The sequence below is a fragment of the Pinus tabuliformis genome, chromosome 6 (assembly GCF_031772625.1).
Source record: "Pinus tabuliformis cultivar Carrire ecotype Pingquan chromosome 6, CPIR1, whole genome shotgun sequence".
NCBI classification, from domain to species: Eukaryota; Viridiplantae; Streptophyta; class Pinopsida; order Pinales; family Pinaceae; genus Pinus; species Pinus tabuliformis.
This window is the reverse complement of record NC_142292.1, coordinates 916,217,379-916,238,781: the sequence shown is the minus strand read 5'-3', so window position 1 is coordinate 916,238,781 and position 21,403 is coordinate 916,217,379. Positions and strand designations below refer to the sequence as shown.

Genomic DNA, 21,403 nt, shown 5'->3' with positions numbered 1-21,403 from the left:
TCTGCGGGATTTGGTGCGGCAAGAACAAACTTCTATTTGAAGATATCCCTTTCTCCATCGGCTAGGCTTTATTTTGTTTCTTGCCTTGCATGGACTAGACTCTGGTGATGATATGGTAGTATTAAGATTGGACTTAGTCTCTACATATTTAATTCTCCTTTGTTCATCACACTTTCAGCATTTGTATGATATGATATGAGATAACTATTGTACTTATCTAGTATTTGCCTTGACAATGTTGTGCCTTGGCATTTTCTACTATTGTTGTAACGCTTATCTACTTGTTTTTGTCTATGAGATATTTTTTTTGTCTCAAAAACTATGTGCGAGTATATGGCACAGATAGTATACATATATGATTTATTGGAACATGTAAACTATTTTACTAATATAAACGTGTTTGTTTTTTTTACTTCCTAAAAAAAAATCATTTCCATGTCATCATATATTTAATAAATTAAAAGATTGCTATAATTATTGTAATAAATGTTTTGAAATTAATTTTTTTATAATAAATATACATAATACTATTATTAAATAGATTTTTTCCTAACACCGTCTTATATCTATTTTAATAAAAATAATAATATCTAATAAAAATAAACCATAAAAAAATAATGTAATATAATCTAAATGTTTATCCATTAAAAATATACTTCAAATTCAAATTTCAGGAACATTTAATTAAAGTTATATAGATTGTTTGCAAGTCTAATTGATGTTTGTGTTAAAGACTGGAAAATTTTAAAAATGGAATTTTATTTTAATGTTTAGAAACCTTGGCGAATTTCACTAATTCATGATATACTATCTATAAAATGTTTGGGGATATTTCTATAAAAATATTCAAATTTATAATAATTTTATATAAAATTTTAAAGATTTTTAAAATCAGCTGTAAATATTAACCCCTAAAATATTTTCACCCCATTCATTTTGCTTAAGATATCATTAATTAAGTAGCTCTGTATTTTGTAAATACTCTGATTCCTGGTTTGCTCTATTTCTGGTGGGGTGTAACCGAGCCGTTGGTTTGTGAGCGTAGTGTATTTTGTAAATACTCTGAATTTTAACCGACCTTGGTTTGTGAGCGAGTGTCCAATTTTAAACCTATGCAGAAAAAGTAGAAGGGCAAATTCAGGTGTAACTGAAATGGTATTTGCCCGGTTTGAAAGATATAGGGATCACAAGTAATCGGCCAATCTTTGCATGGAATTGTGGCTACAGTTGGACCAATACTCCGCCACAAGCTTTGAAAATAATGATCATTTTACTTGAGATATCATTAATTAAGTAGCTCCGTATTTTGTAAATACTCTGTTTCCCGGTTTGCTCTATTTCTGGTGGGGTGTAACCCAACCGTTGGTTTGTGAGCGAGTGCCCAATTTTAAACATATGCAGAAAGTAAATACTCTGTTTCCTGGTTTGCTCTATTTCTGATGGGGTGTAACCCAACCGTTGGTTTGTGAGCGAGTGCCCAATTTTAAACATATGCAGAAAAAGTAGAAGGGAAAATTCAGTTGTAACTGAAATAGGGATCACACGTAATCGGCCAAACTTTGCATGGAATTGTGGCTACAGTTGGACCAATACTCCGCTACAAGCTTTGAAAATAATGATGATTTATGTTCCATAAGTTTTGCAGGTTCATCATATTCTGCAAGTTTGCCTGAAAGAAACCCACGAAAAACGCATTAAGGTTCAATATTCAGTAATTGGAAAACTACACTGAAAGAGGAAGATAATCATTCATTCATACCATCAGAGAGGGTCAAGACCATGTCACTGTCAATGACTGTGGGCACCCTGTGGGCAATTGTTATCACAGTGCAGTTGGAAAATTCGTGTCTGATGACTTTCTGAAGAAGTGCGTCTGTGGCAGAGTCGATGGAGGCAGTTGCTTCGTCCAGAACCAGAATTCGGTTACGCCTGAGGATAACACGACCTAAGCATAAGAGTTGCCTTTGACCAGCACTCCAATTCTCTCCTTCGTCACTTACTGTAAAAAAGAAACAGATAAATGCATCACAGGTATGGAGAATACCCATCAATCGAAAAGCTCGAGATTTTGTCAGAGCTTACTGAAATTAGTATTGGTAGTTAAACCCAATGTTTTCTTTTCGGTAACGAATAATGGGGAAACGAAGTTTTGCTTGTAAAAGAACCCTGTTACTTAATTTCTATCATTCTTGCTAGATATATGAACATACTGCATTGAAATAACTCAAAGGACATAGAAAAATGTCTGACCAGAAGAATCAAGTTGGTTCGGTAAATCTCCAAAGGACTTGCCCATTTGACATTTTTGTAAGGCCTGCGTTTACAAAAATTAGAAGCCCCAATAGAAATGAGTCCAGATGCTCTGAGATCAAGTTTACAGTGCAATTAAATTATTTTTTTTTTCAACTTTTAAATTAGCATACATGATTTTGAAAGCATGCAAGATTATCCAGACTTGATAAATGATTACATGTCATTGTTAAGATATTATAAACGTTACCTCCCAAATTTCATGATCTGAATACAACCCAAGTGGATCCAAATTGCTTCTTATTGTCCCTTTGAAGAGGGTTGGCTCTTGAGGAATGATACTAAGCTTTGACCTCAGATCACGAAGACCTATATTGCAAATGTCTAGGCCATCGATCACAATTCTTCCTCCAGCTGGTTCAACGAGTCGAAATAAGGCTGAAATAAGAGTCGTTTTGCCACTGCCTGTTCGTCCTACTACTCCCACTCTTTTCCCACCCCTAAATGTGCAGTTTATACCTTTCAGAACGAGAGGGGCATTAGGGCGGTACCTTATCTGCAAAACGGAAGAATTCCATTGAAGAGATTCAAATATTGTGGGCATGATATAAATACCATTTATTTCTAAATTTATAATATACCCATTTCTCCCAGTTTGACTGGTTAGTGTGTCTATTGTCATACCTTCAAGTCTTCTAACTGTATTCTACCCTCACTTGGCCATGAGACAGGAGGTCTGCTGCTTTCTATAATTCCTGGTGGCTCAGATGGCAAGTTCATGTACTGCTTTATACGCTCCACAGAAATGATAGAGTTGGCGAGATTGCAGTGCCATTGCACCATAAATACTTGACTAGATGTAAGAGAGAGTGAATATGAGAGAGCAAGGCCCACAAATCCTGCAAATATGGTACAAATATATTATATTACAAATGAAAATGGAAATTGCAGTCACTAGAATCTAGGCTAGACCTGAAGCCAACCATAGATCAATGCGCTGAAAAGAGCTATTTATAGAAAACTAAATTGTGAGTGCAGTTACCAGGAGTTATGCTGCTTGAAGGTAATAAAACGAGTAGAAGAGCTGAAGTAAAAAGGACAATGTTTCCAAGTGATTCCAACCTTAGGATCAACCATTCCATAGCAGCATTGGTGTGAAAGAAAAGACTTGCATCTGTATCGATAAGATTCAAGTTCTTTTCTTTGAATCTTTCTACCATGTTAAATGCTCTGATTGTCACTACACCTAATGCTGTTTCGGCAGCATTGTTCATCACTGGTGCTTTAGTAGTACCATTGATCCTTGTTAACTCTCTTGCAGAAGCTAGATAATACGTCTGCTCATATTGACAAATAAGGAGACAGAGTATTAACAGATGCATAGTTTTCAAAAGCAGATGATGGACATAAGCAGAAGGAACCTTACTTGAATCCATCTAGTGATAAAGACCATCGGAATGGCAGCCACTGAAACTGGCCATGTGACTAATGATATGATAAATATCATTCCTATGAGATCACAGCCTCCAGCTAAAGCAAAGCTGTAGGCCCAAGCTATATCTACATCTAACAAACTCATATCTGAAGATACCTGCAAAAACATGAGGGCTTTTAGTTAAAACCAAGTAAAAGGTTTGAAGCCCTAAATTTGAAATTGCTTGAACAGAAACATCCAGGGGAGTATTTTCTTACCCGGATTAGAACTCTTCCCACAGGTGTGGTGTCAAAAAAGGCCATGGGTGCCCTGAATATTGAATTGATCATTCCAGAGAAAAAGGCCTTTGAAGCTCGCAAGCTGAACAACACAAGAAGCCGAGCCCTTGCATAGACAAAAGCTCCACTGCATAATGAAATGCTTGCATATATTTCTACCAAAAGAGCACTATCAATATTTGGATTTAGGATTGCTGATGCAAGCCAATAGTTGGATGTTATTTGGCCAACAGTAAAAATTACTTGTGACAGTACAATGCAGAGGAAGAGTAATGCCCCTCCTGCTACACGAAGGTAATCACGATATGGTTGCCATCCTACATCTCCCATTTCCTTCTCTTCTTCTGCAATCAATTGTCCCTTGTTTACGGAAATATCTTCTACACTTTCTTCTCTAATCAGTGCACTTGCACTCTGCATCCTCCGAAGTTCTAATGGGCTTATATGAGTTTGTTGAGATCCAACTGAAGCAGGATAATTCATTGGGTCAGCAGAAGTCATGGCTTCCTTATGCGCATTTACAAGTTTCTCGAATGTTTGTCCAGCTGCTAATATTTGCTCATAGCTTCCGGCCTGCTTGATTTCTCCACCTTCCATCACCTGTGAAGACAGATGAAATGCACTGCCATATTCAAAACTCCAGTAAGGAAGAGCAACTTGTAAGACCATGACATTTCATGAAGTGAATTTTCTGATTAAGTGCATAGAAGATAAACTGTGCTTACCAGGATTTTATCAACAGCAGGAAGAAATTCTACTTGATGGGTGACTAATACTACTGTTTTCATTGCCAATGCTCCCATGACACAGTCCTGCATGTAATTTAAATTTATAAGAGTCATAGATTCAATCCCCATCTCTAATTGTTTCAAAACTGAATAACAAATTTGATTCCCTTGATCCATATCAAAGACGAAAAAATCAACTCTCAGACAAAACCAATGACTTTGTTCAAAGAGCATGATGATTTCTCACATTAAACAGACTTGAAGCTGTATGAGCATCGACTGCACTGAAGGGATCATCCAATAGATAAATGTCCGCATCATTATATACTGCTCTAGCTAACTGAATCCTCTGTTTCTGTCCTCCACTCATGTTCAATCCTCTCTCCCCAATCTCTGTTTTGTCTCCATGAACAAAACTCTCCATATCCTTTTCTAATGCACAAGCTTTTATTGCTTTCTTGTATCGAACTGTATCCATTGGTTTCCCATAGAGTATGTTATCTCTAATAGTTCCACTCTGAATCCAAGCTATTTGTGCCACGTAGGCGACACTGCCATATACTTGAACCTGCGTTCAATGCAATGAAATTGTTTAAGAATGGAAGATTCCTGTATAAGTATCTGTGATGCAACACACACTCTAGAAAGCAAAAAGTCTGCATCTAGAATTTTGTTGAACTAAGAAATGGTTACTGCTGCACAAGGATAGATTATGCTCAACTTACATCTCCTGAAATTTTTGGGATTTCTCCAAGAATTGTATATAGCAAAGCAGATTTCCCAGATCCCACCGAGCCACAAATTGCTACCTTCTCCCCCTTTTTAATTTGCAGATTGATTCCCTTCAATGTTTGCAATGAAGACTCTGGATCCCAGCTGAGTATACCTTGATGAATTTTGATGGTATACTCCAATTCAGTGAGTGATTTCCTCACAATAGCATCTGGTCTCAGTTCATCATCTTGTAAGAATTTGTCCAGACGATCTAGGGAGATTTTAACCTGAATTATTACAGCCAAAACATCAGGTAGCATTCTCACTGGCTCTTGTAGTACACGGAATGTTGCAAGTACTGTAAATATGGTTGTGGCAGTTAATGGTGGATCACCTATGAAAGCACAGGCTACAAGAACTATAGATGAAGTAATGATGGGTGACATCCAGTAGAGTACGACACCATATGTTCTATTAACCTGTGCCAAAGACAACCATTTGAACTCGACAGCTCGGAGATTTTCTATCAATTCTTCGAATTTTCCTTCCCATGCTTGTAGTTTGATTATTTTCATACTATTAAGGATTTCAGAGGTTATTCTGAGTCTTTCATCCTGTGCAGTTATAAACTCGGCTTGGCACTTCTGGAAGGATTTTGCCAGAGGATTATTTAGTATAACAGTGAGAATGATGACGAGCAAACCTGGAATAGTTGCCCATCCAACTGTAACAAAAAGTATGCCAATTGCCGCACATATTTGCAAAGGGACAGTCCAACCCCAATGCAGCCACCATGGAAACTCTCCAAAACGATATGCATCTACAGCTATGTAGTTTACAATTTCACCAGTGGCATGTCTTCGTCTTCCTAGACATGACAAACGAAGTTGTTTCTGATATATAGCTGCTATCAAGGCCGAACGCATTCTCATACCTATGCGTCTAGAATTGAAGTACCAATGCCTTTGAGAGAAGGACTCTATGAGTTTAACAGTGATTAAACCCCCAACAAGAATAATTTTTTCATATTTGAAAGACTCTTTTCTACCTGTGTACTGTACAAAGGACCGCAGAAACAGGGGTCCAGAAATTGTTGCTGATGATTTCATAAATGCAAATACTCCTGTGACAACCATATCTTTCCAGTAGCATTTTGATAATGCTTTGAGTATTGTCTGTTTGCTTAATAGCCCTTCGTTTTTCTGATGTTCCCATGCTTCTGCAAATGTTCTTTGAGCTGTGAATGTGTCATCTTCAGAGGGTAAATGTGGTATGTCCTTGAGTTCCAAAGTTTTTGAATAGCCTAGACGTAGCAAAGGATCCAACCATTTGAAAGTCAGACGGCCCAAAATGCCTGCTTTACTCAATGGAGTAACTTTGGTCTCCTCTGCTGCAGTTTCCTTTAGCAGGGGATCTGATAAATCCTTAGTGCTGATGAAGGTACGGTGTCTAAAAGCTTTGATAGCACAGCAGAGTAGAAGAAAACAGTTTACCCATGTAGTAATATCTAGGATTGTATCAGCTGAGAATGTTTGAGTTTTGGAAACTTTTGCTATAGAGAAAGAGGCTAATAATGTTCCTAAAACAAATTCGATGGTCCACCAGGTAATGGCAACTATGGCTGGTAGTTTCTTGAGATTAAACTTTAGCGAAATAGCTAAGACAACCCATGTCAATCCTTGAATGCAGTACAGAATTGACTCCTGCATTTTGTTATCCAAATTTTCAAATACAACCTGTAATGACAAAACGAAGTTTGCGCCACCAACAATGGATGATAAAAAGGAGGCAACTCCATTTATGGCTGGTTTGTTATCATACGTATGAGAATATCTTGAATGATATCTACGAGAAATGATAAGGACTAAGAGAAAAATCAAGGTAAAGCAGAGATTGGTTGCAGTGGTAAATAAATTCAGAGGGAATGCAGTAAACCATGCAATTGCGTTGCCATGTAAAGAGAAATTGTTGAGGCAGTAATTTCCAGGAAGGAAACGAGAGCTACAGACCCATGAAAGAGTTCCTGCATTAGTTTAAAGTTAGATCATAGATATGAAATTCAAAAGACTGATGTTCTAACAATACCCAAGTCATCCAAAAACCATAAGAGGAGTCATTTTTTCATTTGAAATTAGACAGATTCTTCCAAAAATATAAAAGCAACAGAGAATAGAGTTCAAAGTGCCCAAGACTCATTTATCATATATTTTTCCGACACAGTTCCACAAGTACTGCATGCAAGATCACTGATTGATGGAGTTCAATTTACTATTTCACAAGAAGTTGGTGGAGCATGGAGTATCTTGATTAGAGAGTAAAACACACCTTTATAGGACCAGGCCATGTCTGATAGTCGATTTTGTCTATTTCGCTTCCGAATCAATGATCTCCTGTCGTAAAGTTGAAAAGCTATTTAGTAAACAAAAAGTTATAGCTGAGTCCCAGTTTAATAGCTAAAAGGAAGAATGCATACAGCTAGGTAGATTTTATAGTTACAGAAACTATTCCAAAACAATAGGTGTATTGGACTATTATTATTTTCTTGTCACACCAAAGAAAAAAGGAAAGGAAGAGAGGGCCAAGCAAGCACATTCCCTCATACCTTATCAAGAGGACACCACCTCTGTACAAGTATTTAACGAACTCACATATATGAGCAAGGCATCATAATTGCACGAGAAGATGATGTTCCTCACTATGTGGATATTTGTGAAACTTTCCTACAGACATATGAAAAAAACCGACTTTTGTATACATAGTGATTCACACCCGGTAATTTCCCAGATCATATAGAAACCCCATATTTATTAGTCCGTGCCTTAGGCAGCGCAGGGACGATAGTGATCGTTCGGCGTTGACCGAACATTAAATTAGTTTGACCAAAGAACGTATGCACCTTTTAACTAATATTTGAATATAAATATTGGAGCAAACAAATTTTTATCTAAAGTTTTAGTTGAGACCTCTTATTGCCGGGAAAGCTCAATGATTTTATTAAAACTTAAGATAATGGTTTCAATTTTCACTTCAATGATGGTTTAATGCTACGTTATATTTAGCATTAGTTGAAATCATTTAAAGTTTTGCATTCTCCGCTGTAATAAATATCATATCCAATTCAATGCCTATGAAAAGCCACCATATTACAGTCCAGAGCTTCGTGGCAAGCTGCATGCCGCTGAACGAGGTAAGTGAAATTGCTTCCAACACATTCAGTCCTACACTCTGCTTTGGTTATATGTAACATAGAGTTCTCTAGCTCACCGTAAATTCCTATTTCTCTCCAGCATCATCTGTTCCACCACGACTACAGCCATGACGACTGTTGTAGTACCTGTTGGCTCTATTAATATGCAGTCAGTGTGAATAACTTTCTGACATCAATTATCTGTTCATTCAGGCAATGTTGAACAAATTAGACTTAATTGGCATATTCTATATAATAACCCAGTGATTTTTGAGTTTTTAGGTAGCATCTGCATCAAATGAAGATTTTTCATAGCATTCATCTTCCAATTCGTACTTTTGTTTACATAATGTTACTGTTCAAACTATAATTTTGTTTTGCATCTGCGTCAAATGAAGTTTTTCCATAGCATTTATCTTCCAATTCATAATTTTGTTTTGCATCTGCATCAAATGAAGTTTTTTCATAGCATTCATCTTCCAATTCGTACTTCTGTCTACATTATGTACTTCTGTCTAAATTTTAATTTTGTTCGTACTTCTGTCTACATTATGTTACTGTCTAAATTTTATTTTTGTTTAGTTCAGAGCTTACAATAGGTATGTCTGTAGTTTTGAATCTCAGTTTACCGCACCTGAGCTTGTCAATTGGATTTTTTCCTACTTCTCTCTTGCATCTTGGATTTCTAAGCATAACAATGTTGATGATGTTATAGTTTTGGGACTTAAAATCAAGTAATCATCTTATTGCTCGAATTGGAATGGGCGTGAGGGTCCTCAACACAACATGGTAATCAAATAATGAAAGCACATAATTCAAGTTGGGTACAGTAGCAGGTAGACATAGGTAGGGGAAGGGCTCATCGAATGACGAATCACATATCTCATTATTGCTGAATGAGTTGATCGTGCTATGGTTGGCTTTGGAATTGCTGAAAAGTGTAGACTTGAGAAATTTCCTACCGCTAACTAAACTGACTTGCATTTAATGAATGAATGCAGATGTTTCAGAGTTCACTTTTGAATCAATCAATGGCTCTATAAACATTATCACTCTTAGGCCTTGCTCTTTTTCCACCACCATCTTTAGGTCGTGTGCTCTCTGGCAGACTTGCTTTATTCCCAGGTACTAGGCTTGGTCTCGATACAAACTCGACTATCAAATTACTCAATATTTCAAAGATGCTTTGGGATGCTATAGAAAACAATTCCAGGGAACCATAAATGTAAATTAACAACAAATGTGCAATAACGTTTTGAACCAGCATGGCACTTTCCCTATGGTTGGATACAGAGGTAATGGGAGTGTCATCTGACATAGCAGAAAGGATCAGCACAAAATTCAAAACACATGAATAGCATCATTCTTCATTCAAAAGAAGACATATGCATGGGAAACATGCTCCATGTGAACGATATAAAATCTATAAAAACTTGTGTAAATGACCAAGAATTCTGCAATTTCAAAAATGAGCAATCCATCATATAAAGCATTAGCTTATTCAAAGAATGGAAATCAATATAGTGACATACTGGTCTCGAACATTGTTCTAAGGATTGGATTGCATTGGATTGCAGATAGATGAAATAAAAGAACTGCAGAGAAATGGAAGCTTTTTTATCTTGATTTATTTTCATTCCCAGAAAGAAAAAGATTTGCAGTTACAGAGTGGATCATTTATTCTATTACATTTATCTTTTATTCCATTACATTTTTCATCATTTTATAGTGTATGTCATCATCTACCTTCCAGGAGTAGTGTATGTCATCATCTACCTTCCAGGAGGGAGAGAGGAGCTTCACTCTAAGTTTTGCAATGTCAATCTCGACTCTCACCGGAGTGGTACTCTGGACTGTGGCGGGATCCTGCATCTAGAAACTCTTATTTTTCCCTTTCATATGATATTTATGGCCTACTGCTTCAGACAGCCATCACTGCTGCCACTTACCAACAAACTTGTTAATTTTAGGTATGTTTTATGCTTAAAGCAATTTATTTCAATTTTCACAATTAGCTCCATATCTTTTCCAGATTAGCAATCACATCAGCGTTAAAGTAAACTGCAGATAGAACATAAACATAAATCGCAGAAGACAAGCCAAGACAAGAGGACACAAGATGTGGCGCTAGCCAAGGACAAACCCCAATGTGGGGAAACCCTTGATCAATTGTTCTTATATGTTCTTCAATAGTTCAGCAGAGAGAGAGAGATAGTACGTTTACAACAGAAGTCAACACTTTGACTTATCTAGATAAGAGCATAGATCATCTCTAAGAAGATGATACATGAGATTAGTTGAAGACATACTGCTTCAACTAATTCTCCAAGGTGATTCCTTCACCTATCATTGTGCTGCGTTTTGTCATCATGCTGCACCTCACCGCGTTGCACCATGCTGCACCCATCATCACTACACTGCATCTCATCACGCTTCATTAATCATGACTGTACCCATTACTGTATTGCATTATGTGCCATTGCTACACCATTTTGCCATCCTGACCTATGCGTTGGCTGCACCTTGCTTGCTTGTTGTCCCTTGCTTGTTTGTTGTCCTTAGCATGCTTGTTGTTGCATGCTAGTTGTCCCTTGCATGCTAGTTGTAACATTGCATGCTTGGTGTATTTGCTGCGAAGTACCATACAACTGTCCCAATGTTAGTTAGCTGTCCCTTGCATGCTGCTCTCCTTAGTTAGCAGTTCTGGCTATTCCTGGCAGTTCCAGTAGTTCCGGTTGTTCTTGGCAGTTCTGGCTTTTTCGGTTTTTCTGGCAGTTCCGACATTTCTGGCTTTTCTGACTTTTCCGGCTTTTCCGACTTTTCCGGCTTTTCTAGCAGTTCCAGCTTTTCTAGCAGTTCCGGATTTTCCGGATTTTCTGGCAGTTCCGAATTTTCAGGCAGTTCCAGCTTTTCTGGCATTTCCGGTAGTTTCGGCTTTTCTGGCTTTTCCGGCTTTTCTGGCAGTTCCGGCTTTCTGCCCTCTGGATCAGGGCAACCTTATTCCTTAGGATCTCTCCTCCTACTAAAACCCAAAGACAAGTAGAGAGGAAGAGATCCCAAGTGTGTTGAAATGACTTGAAGGCCACCTCTATTTATACTAAAATGTTGAGCACATGTGGGGTTTATTTGGTTGTTGGTCGACCTTGACGAATTGTCTTATAACGCAAATAAATTCATAACTCCATGAATACTTATCGGAATCAGAGGATCTTTAGATCAATCCTACACCTCTCGATGAGAGGGATCCAAGAAAAATATTAACTGCCATAAATAAGATGACCCACATGAAGTTTGGTCCTAGTTGCCAATTTTAACACTCCCTCTCAACTAAGGAGAACTCCATCCGTTGATCCATATGTCCGACTGTACTATCTCTGCCATCAGTGCCCTGCACTGTTTTGCTCTGTTGAGCTCTGCTCTGCTTTGATTTGTTGAGCTTTGCTCTGCTCTGCTGAACCATGAAGAAGAGGAGTTGATCGAGAATGTCTCATACCATTCTCTATTGACCCGAAGTTAGTTTCATCTGAAGAGAGTGTGTCACATCACTCTTACTGACCCGAAGTCAGTTTTATTGATCCCAGATCAATATCACAAGAGTGTCTCAAACCACTCATACTGATCCCAGATCAATGTCACAAGAGAGTGTCTCAAACCACTCATACTGATCTTAGATCAGTTTCATTTATCCCAGATGAATGGAGGACATCCTAGCATAGGGAGTACAGTAGATACAACGATGCGTCCATCGATAGTACTACTATGGTCCCTATCCTCATTTCCCTACTCATGGATTAGATGAGAGGTACCTCCCATGAGTCCCAAACTGCATGGGTAGGATGCCTTGACAGGAGAACTAATCATCTTGTCCACAGGAGAACGAATCATCCTGTTAGTGGATGCCACGGAGAACTAATCATCCTGGCCCACAGGAGAACTAATCATCATGTTCCACAATCACCACGGAGAACAAATCATCCTGGCCCACCGGAGAACTAATCATCCTGTTCCACAATTGCCACGGAGAACAAATCATCCTGGCCCACAGGAGAACTAATCATCCTGTTCCACAGTCACCACGGGAGAACTAATCATCCCGGCCCACAAGAGAACTAATCATCCTATTCCACAGTTGCCATGGGAGAACTAATCATCCCAGCCCACAGAAGAACTAATCATCCTGTTCATAGCGCACCACCAGGGGAGGGTGAGTCGCCCTGTGGTTGTATGTTGCTCCAATAAGTACCCCAAGCCCCCCAAAGCTCCCAGAGCTCAATGCATGCAACATGCAGGACCCTTATAAGAAGGTCTCTCAACTACTCTAAGTCGTTCGGGAAAGTCACAGATTTGACCTTTCCCCGAGGCTTTGACAAAATGTCTATAACCTGTACATCAGTCTCAATGCAATGGAGCCTCCTCGCTCATCAACTTACCATATCGCAGATAAGGCTGTATTTGATGTCTATCTGTTGGAGCAATCATTGAATATGGGATTCCTCAATAATCGAATACCCCCTCTGGTTGTCACAGAGAATCACAGTGGTATTCATCATGTGTACAAACAGCTCACTTAAGAGCTTCTGCAACCATGCAGCTTCACACAAGATCATACTCGTAGCTATGTATTCGGTCTCGGTGGTGCTTATAGTAACCGACTTCTGCTTCCTGCTTATCCATGATATCGAAGCAGAATCCAAAGAGAACTAGCACTGAAAAGTGCTCTAGTAATCCTCCACACTGCCTGCCCAGTTAGCATTCGAATAATCATGCAGTTTCATATTTCCGGCAGTGTATCTCAATCCATGAGAGATTGTGCCCCAAAGATATCTCAAAAGATTCTTGGCACCAAACCAGTGTAGCTCAACCAAATATGAGCTCACCATGCTAATTGCAAAACATATGTCTGGACGGAAGTTCACCAAGAACATCAATGCAAATGAGTTTATGAAACTCAGAGGCATTTCCCAAATCTGGTCCGACATCACTACCATATAACTTCTGAAAGTTAAGATCCTCGAGGTAGTCACAGGCTTGTAGTTTATCATTCCACATCCGGAATCCAACTCCATCTTACTTTTCTGCAAATGAGAGGGTCTGCACCTGTCAGAAATAGGTCGTCCTCATAAGGTGCCGGTATGAGAGGTCTATCATCCACAACCTTCAGGTAATGGTTTGGATCGGTTTCAGTCCTAGTGAATCTCAGCTTCATCAGACAACTATCAATCCTGTCATACTATGCCCGGGGTGTTTTGCTTCAAGCCATAGAGGGCTTTCTTCCCCATGTATACATGAGATTCCCAATCATGAATCTCAAATTCCTCAGGTTGTTCCAAACCTGTGGACCTGCTGCATGAGGGGAATGGTCCCCTTATAAGATTTTCCCTCGGTACATCTCAGACATGTACCTTCATGCTCTACTTGAATTTAGACATCCCTATCACCATTTGACTCACCTCAGGTAGGGCCCCATAGGTAGACCTCTAATGTTATAGATGCGATATGTCAATTGACATGATCCCCAATGGACCATCCTGCAACTTGATACAAATTGCCAACCTTGAACCCATGAGGAAAAACATCTTTGAAAATTATATTTTTTAACACGTACCTTTCCATCAATGAATGCCACCCTGAAACCTTTGACTTCCATTTCCGAGATGGACACCAGGTTCTTTTTGCGATCAGGTACCTAAAAGAGATTCTGTAAATGAATCGAGTTACCCTTATTCAATTGAGAGTTAACATTCCCTACACCCTTTCAGGGATAGGTGGCATCAACTCCAAGTGTAATCCCACGATTGTTTCCATCTCTACCAAATTAGAGAGTGCACCCATCTATCCGATAGAGTGCCTTGAAGCACTACAATCTATAAGCCAGATACCCAAAGAATCTGAAGGAGAGGGCCAATACAAGATAACACTTCTTTATCTTATCAGAAACAACATTTGATTCTTCATACTTGTGGTTCCTTGCTTTCTATGAAGAGTTGGCCATTTCCTTGATGACCTGCATTACCTGTTATTCCTTTGATCATTGAAGATGTCTCTGGAATGATTGTTATCATCATCAAGTGATGTGTCCCTGCCATTCGGACACTCCTTCGCATAATGGCCGAACTAGTTATCTGCCTTTCCTTCCACCCTGAGATCCGGTCTTCCAATGAAGTGATCTTTAGGTAGGCCATATTCCGCTACACCATTATAATAATATTCTCTACTTCGATTTCACCCTTGGTGAATTTGAAGAGGGATGAGGAATCCACTGATCCTTTTGTCCTTTCCCAACTATCTTCGGTGATTGCTCTTTCACTCTTGCTTGGGCATTCTCTTCACCTCAACTCCGATACCATGTTAATTTTAGGTATGTTCTATGCTTAGAGCAATTTATTTCAATTTTCACAATTAGCTCCATATCTTTTCTAGATTAGCAATCACATCAGTATTAAAGTAAACTGTAGATAGAACATAAACATAAATTGCAGAAGACAAGCCAAGACAAGAGGACACAAGATGTGGTGCTAGCCAGGGAAAAACCCCAATGTCGGGGAACCCTTGATCAATTCTTCTCATATGTTCTTCAATAGTTTAGCAGAGAGAGAGAGAGAGATAATACGTTTACAACAGAAGTCAACACTTTGACTTATCTAGATAAGAGCATAGATCATCTCTAAGAAGATGATACATGAGATCAGTTGAAGACATGTTGCTTCAACTAATTCTCCAAGGTGACTCCTTCACCTATTGTTGTGTTGCATTTCATCATCATGCTGCACCTCAATGCGCTGCACCATGTTGCATCCATCATCACTATGTTGCATCTCATCACGCTTCATTAATCATGATTGTACCCATCACTCTACTGCATTATGTGCCATTGCTGCACCATGTTGCCATCCTGACCTATGTGTTGGCTGCGCCTTGCTTGCTTGTTGTCACTTGCTTGCTTGTTGTCCTTAGCATGCTTGTTGTTGCATGCTAGTTGTCCCTTGCATGCTAGCTGTAACATTGCATGCTTGGTGTATTTGCTGCTAAGTACCATACAATTGTCCCAATGTTAGTTAGCTGTCCCTTGCATGCTGCTCTCCTTCGGAGATAGATGCTCCGGCTGTTTCAGCAGTTCCCGACAGTTCTGGCAGTTCCGGCTATTCCCAACAGTTCTTGCAGTTTCGGTTGTTCCCGGTAGTTCCAACAGTCCCGACAGTTCTGGCTTCTCTAGCAGTCCCGGAAGTTTCGGCTTTTCCAGTAGTCCCGGCAATTCCGGCTTTTCCGGCAGTTCCGGCATTTCTGGCTTTTCTGACTTTTCCAGCTTTTCTGCCTTTTCTGGCAGTTCCGTCTTTTCCAGCATTTCCGGCTTTTCTGGCAATTCCGACTTTTTCAGCGTTTCCATCAATTCCGGCAGTTCTGGCTTTTCTGGCAGTTTCGGCTTTTTCGGCAGTTCCGGCTTTTTCGGCAGTTCCGGCTTTTCCGGCAGTTCCGGCTTTCTGTCCTCTGGATCAAGGCAACGTTATTCCTTAGGTTCTCTCCTCCTACTAAAACCCAAAGACAAGTAGAGAGAGGAAGAGATCCCAAGTGTGTTGAAATGACTTGAAGGCCACCTCTATTTATACTAAAACATCTGGATCAAGGCAACGTTATTCCTTAGGTTCTCTCCTCCTACTAAAACCCAAAGACAAGTAGAGAGAGGAAGAGATCCCAAGTGTGTTGAAATGACTTGAAGGCCACCTCTATTTATACTAAAACATTGAGCACATGTAGGGTTTATTTGGTTGTTGGCCGACCTTAACGAATTGTCTTATAATGTAAATAAATTCATTACTCCATGAATACTTATCGGAATCGGATGATCTTTAGATCAATCTTACACCTCTCGATGAGAGGGATCCAAGAAAAATATCAACTGCCATAAATAAGATGACCTACATGGAGTTTGGCCCTAGTTGCCAATTTTAACAAAACTCCATTGGGATTGCATAACTCTCCTCTTTACTCTCCGGTTTCCTGCATAAAAGAAAATGAAGGAAATGAAAATTTTGATATTTTCTTGTATTCTCCAATTCGCATGCATACTAAACCCTACCCAGCTAAGATAAAGCCAACCTATGTCTCTTTGGTCAAGGCACATGAGGAGGACGTAGAGAGCGTTCTTTGGTTTGGAAAACTCGCTCTCCAAGCCAACAATAATGCACAATAGCATTTCACGATACGCTGCCATTATTGAGGCTGGCTTGCTCACATTTCAAGCTTACACAATGATTACTTTAGTAATCTCCTCGTTGCTGAAGGTTGAGATACCTGGGGTTGCATGCACTGCCCCACATGCTTCTGAAATGAGGTTTTTCATTTATTATGTTTCTTATTTTTTTTATTAATATGCTATTCCAAATTTCATTTTTTCATTTGTTATGTTTCTTATTATTTTTTTTTTTATTAATATGCTATTCCAAATTTCAATGAGTAGTGCTGCGTTAATTATGAATTCATTTATTTAATTGAATAATCGTTAATCCTTAAAAAATAAAAAAGGTCTGCAAGCTGCATGTTTTACACTTGTCTACTTCATTGTTTGTCCAAATGCAACTACTCCACCTTGAGCCTTGCTCTTGTTTCAGTGTTACACTCTCGGCTAGTTGTTGCCTCCGCACCAGGTGGAATTTTGCTCTTGTTTCAGTGTTACACACACTAGGTGAGGTAGTTGTTGCCTCGCACCAAGTGGAACCTTGCTCTTGTATCAGTGTTACACTCTAGGCTAGTTGTTGCCTCTGCACACCAGGTTACACAAAAATGGAGCAGCAGCTCTTGCAGCAAACAGGTACCAGGTTACACAAAAATGGAGCCGCAGCTCTTGCAGCAAACAGGTATGCAGCAAGTATATTTGCCAAGCTCTTTCAACTTGCGTTCAGTTGCAATTGATAAAAAGTTCTCCAAGATTTTTACAAATTTGACTTGACCACATTTTTTTTAAAACACGAGCATTTTCATTTGGCATTCATGCCACAATAGCTAACTAGGATCGACACTGAATAGCTAACTGGAATCTGCTCAATCTGTAGGACAAAGATTGACTAGTATCGGAGAAAAAATGTAATACAAAAGTTGATGAAGAAGAAGCCAAAGAAAGAAGCAAAAAATGCAAGCCAGTAACACAAAAGGAACAGTGTGAAAGGTTCTTTAATTTCTTTAGTTCACCACAAGTATTAGTGCCAGATTCCAGATTCCACCATAAGACTTCAAACTAGCCTCCCTCTTTGCTGTTAATTTTTTTTCACGCGGACTATCATATATCCATTTTCATTTTTATCGTATGGCAGGGTTATATTGCTTGAAGTCCATACAGGATTTGTGGCATGGAATATTGTATTTTTCAAAATGTCAATGATATGAGCCTGCTGCTTGCTGAACTAGCTTTTCCTCAGAGTCCCATGCAAAATAGTTGCAAATATTTGATATGTGATTTGTAAATTCAAGCACCAATTTGTAATGAATACCATTAAAATTAGATAAATATTCACATGAAACATGGTATGAATACCATTAAAATTAGGTAAAGATTCACATTCTTGCTGCCCATGTGTTGCAGAATTTGTATGTGGCATCCACCTCAGTTAGCTTGAGTTTGCAGATAATTAACCTGTAGCAAGCTCTTAAATCAAGATATTGAAGCCTAATTAAATTCTCGAAGGAATTTGGAAGCTTTACCAAGTTGCGAGAGAATGACAGATTAAGGTGTTCGAAGTTCATCAAACCTCGAACATATGTTTGATCAACAAAAGAACAGGTATTTGTTTTTCTTTTCTAAATTTAGTTAGAAAAGTAAATATGCTTTTATAGTTGTTTCTAGTTGACACATGCTCTCAGATCACTCAAATTTCAATTACATGAAATTGCTGAATTACCTATGACGCAACCGTATATGGATACATTGCAACACTTAGTCAAACAGAACTCTGGATCATCTAATTTCATGGGCATATATTTGAGGATTCAGTTCGAGACCACTGAAGTCATTTCGATCAGCCTGCTGGCAAAAACCAGGACCGAACTCTACTCTGGTAAGGTTGGTCCTACCTATTATGTCCTAGCTTCATTCAGATCCCAAACCAAGTAGCTTTAATGGAATCTGTTTTCAGCGTTTCCTGGGATATTATTGCACATATTTTTGCACTTATTTCTGTCATTATGGGAATTTGATTTTTTCTTCCCTAGGCTTATTGTAATCATTGTTTATTCAATCAATTGACTATGTGTTTTTTGCAGCTCATAAACAAGCGCTGAAAAAAGAAAGTTCTTGGCTCCAAAACAGTGTTCTTTGATGAATAACTTGGATTGCATTTTCCAATTTGAAATGGGTCCGAGTATGCAATTCCTTTTCGGCAGGGACTTTGGCCATTACAATGGCTCTTGCTAAGCCCGGAGTGATTCACACCGGGTGTTCCCCATATATATAATATAGAAACCCCATATTTATTAAGCCCCGAGTGATCCACTCAGGGTAATTTCCATATATATATATATGACCAAATTCCACAATCTAATTTATAAATAAGAGTAAGATATTCTTTAGAGCTAGAGGTTGTTCAATAACTAGCTGGTATGTAACCATTACAACAATAATACTGGATATGAGTTCAACTTGGTCTGTAACCATTACAACAATAATATCCTAATATCCAATAATACCAGTTGTTCAATAACAACCTGGTCTGTAACCATTACAACAATCCGTTGTTCAATAACAACCTGGTCTGTAACCATTACAACAATATTACAACAATAATATAGTGGATATGAGTTCAACTTGTCACTTGTGAATATTGAACATAGGGTGGGCTAAAAATTATTTCTTCCAACCTATAGAGATATACGCAATTGACCATTTGTCTCTCTACACACATCTGACCATAACTCAATTACAGATTCCAGAATATTTTGGAAATCTCCCATATTCAGATTTCCTAAATATTCCAGAATCTGCAATTAAGTTTATATATAAATTAAAGTGATTCTCCTAGAATTTTTAGCTAAAACCTAAAGTGATTCACACCTAAATTTTTTAGCTAAAACCTAAAACCTAAAGTGATTCACGTCCAGAATTTTTTAATCAATTACCATAACACAAAAAGATGATGTTCCCGACTAAGTGTGGATATTTGTATAACTTTCCTACCCATATATGAAAAACGCAGATTTTTATATACATAGTGATCCACACCTGGTAATTTCCCAGAATATATATATATACACCCAGATTTATTATGACTGGAGTGATTCACACCTAGGAATTTTTTATCCTTTCCATATCTACAGTTTTTTTCCTCTCAACGTTGCTGCTACTTTCACGTAGAGTTCTAAATAAATGCCAGCTGTAATTTCACATACAGTGCTACTGCTAAATATAACGTGATACATCAATACACCGAGAATGTCTTATTAAACAACTTGCATATATTTCTATACATTTTATTGAAGCTTGCTACAAAAACTATCTATATAAGAGCATCATGGGATTTGGATATACCGACTAGTCGAAGTTCGATCTTCGCTGAGAAAAACCAGTGCAGCCCTCTGGTTCGGCCCTTAAGCAGACGAAGAGCTCTTAATCTGTTAGAGTAGCAAACTCTGGGTCCAAACAGCACTCCCCTAAGTATTGCGGAGTCTGTAATTATTTTATCATAGCTCTTGGCAAGCAAAATGAAGCCAGACTCGAGAATGAGTACATCGTCGAAACTCGAGATGCCATTATCAGCACGTCTGTCCACCAATAGGGAGTACAAGTTCGGACTGAAAAGCTTAAGCTGTATATATGTATAAAATCCAACGGGAAACGTGCACAACTTTCCATATCCCATTTGTATACGAAGTTTCAACTTCCAATTAAATAAGAATTTAGATAAAGTGTTACAGTGATGGTTACTGCCATTGTTAATGAATGTCTCGTCAATTTTCAACTTCCAATTAAATAAGAATTTAGATAAAGTGTTACAGTGCTGGTAATATGTGGTTCACTATAGCAATCTGACATTAGTTAAGTCTACAAACAATATCTATTTCTTATTATGAGGAATCCACAAACAATATGTATTTGTTATTGTATGTATTTGTTATTTTGAAGAATCAAGGTAGATAATCACAATATTTATTTGGTATTTTGAAGAAAAAAGGTAGATGATCATGATTACAGACAAATAGTTCATAACTTGAGGTTCTAATTTGGGTAAGGAGTAAAGTTCACAAACAATATCTATTTGTTATTTTGAAAAATCAAGGGAGATAATCACATTACAGACAAATAGTTCATAACCTGAGCTTCAAATTTGGGTAAGAAGTAAAGTCCACAAACAATATCTATTTGCTATATTTTGAAGAATCAAGGTAGATAATCACGTTACAGACAAATAATTCATAACCTGATCTTCAAATTTGGGTAAAGAGAAAAACAACAAACCGTCCCCACACAACTGACACTTACTCAACACTTGCTTTTGAACACTTATTCTTAAAAAAACATCTATCTAACATGCAAATAGTGCAATGAACTTTCATTTCTGAACCAGCCCACCACACAACCTACACTTGCTCCCCACCACACGACCCACACTTGCTCACACTAGCTTATGGACACTTATTCTTAGAAAAGTACCTATCCAACATGTGATAGTGCAGTGAATTTTCATTTCTGAACGTTTACTAACATTGTTAAGATTCTTGTACCAGCCCAACTCATCATAATGACGTTTTATAATTTAGAGTTTTTCCTTAGCAAAACAATTTTTAGTCAAATCTTGTTATTGCTAATGTGTTTTTAGCAAAACAGTTT

At 38.2% G+C, this 21,403-nt stretch overlaps 1 protein-coding gene across 1 annotated transcript; it reads right to left on the bottom strand.

The window, feature by feature from the left end:
- Positions 1 to 1,136: 1,136 nt before the first annotated feature.
- Positions 1,137 to 20,432, bottom strand: LOC149261928 (ABC transporter C family member 8-like). The gene is made up of 13 exons (XM_089423079.1): positions 20,105 to 20,432; positions 7,731 to 7,795; positions 5,417 to 7,428; positions 4,939 to 5,259; positions 4,689 to 4,775; positions 3,943 to 4,563; positions 3,677 to 3,841; positions 3,293 to 3,587; positions 2,935 to 3,149; positions 2,501 to 2,806; positions 2,251 to 2,314; positions 1,760 to 1,999; positions 1,137 to 1,669 (listed from the first exon to the last, which is right to left on the bottom strand). Exons 2-13 carry the CDS (start codon positions 7,747 to 7,749, stop codon positions 1,539 to 1,541), a joined length of 4,476 nt encoding a protein of 1,491 aa, XP_089279205.1. The 5' UTR covers positions 7,750 to 7,795; positions 20,105 to 20,432; the 3' UTR covers positions 1,137 to 1,538.
- Between the last annotated feature and the right edge of the window lie 971 nt (positions 20,433 to 21,403).

Coding starts and splice junctions, on each gene's coding strand:
- LOC149261928 (XM_089423079.1), bottom strand. Junction 3,842..3,942: donor TGGGAAGAGTTCTAATCCGG/GTAAGAAAATAC, acceptor ATGTTTTTGCAG/GTATCTTCAGATATGAGTTT. Junction 2,000..2,250: donor GAACCAACTTGATTCTTCTG/GTCAGACATTTT, acceptor TCTTTTTTACAG/TAAGTGACGAAGGAGAGAAT.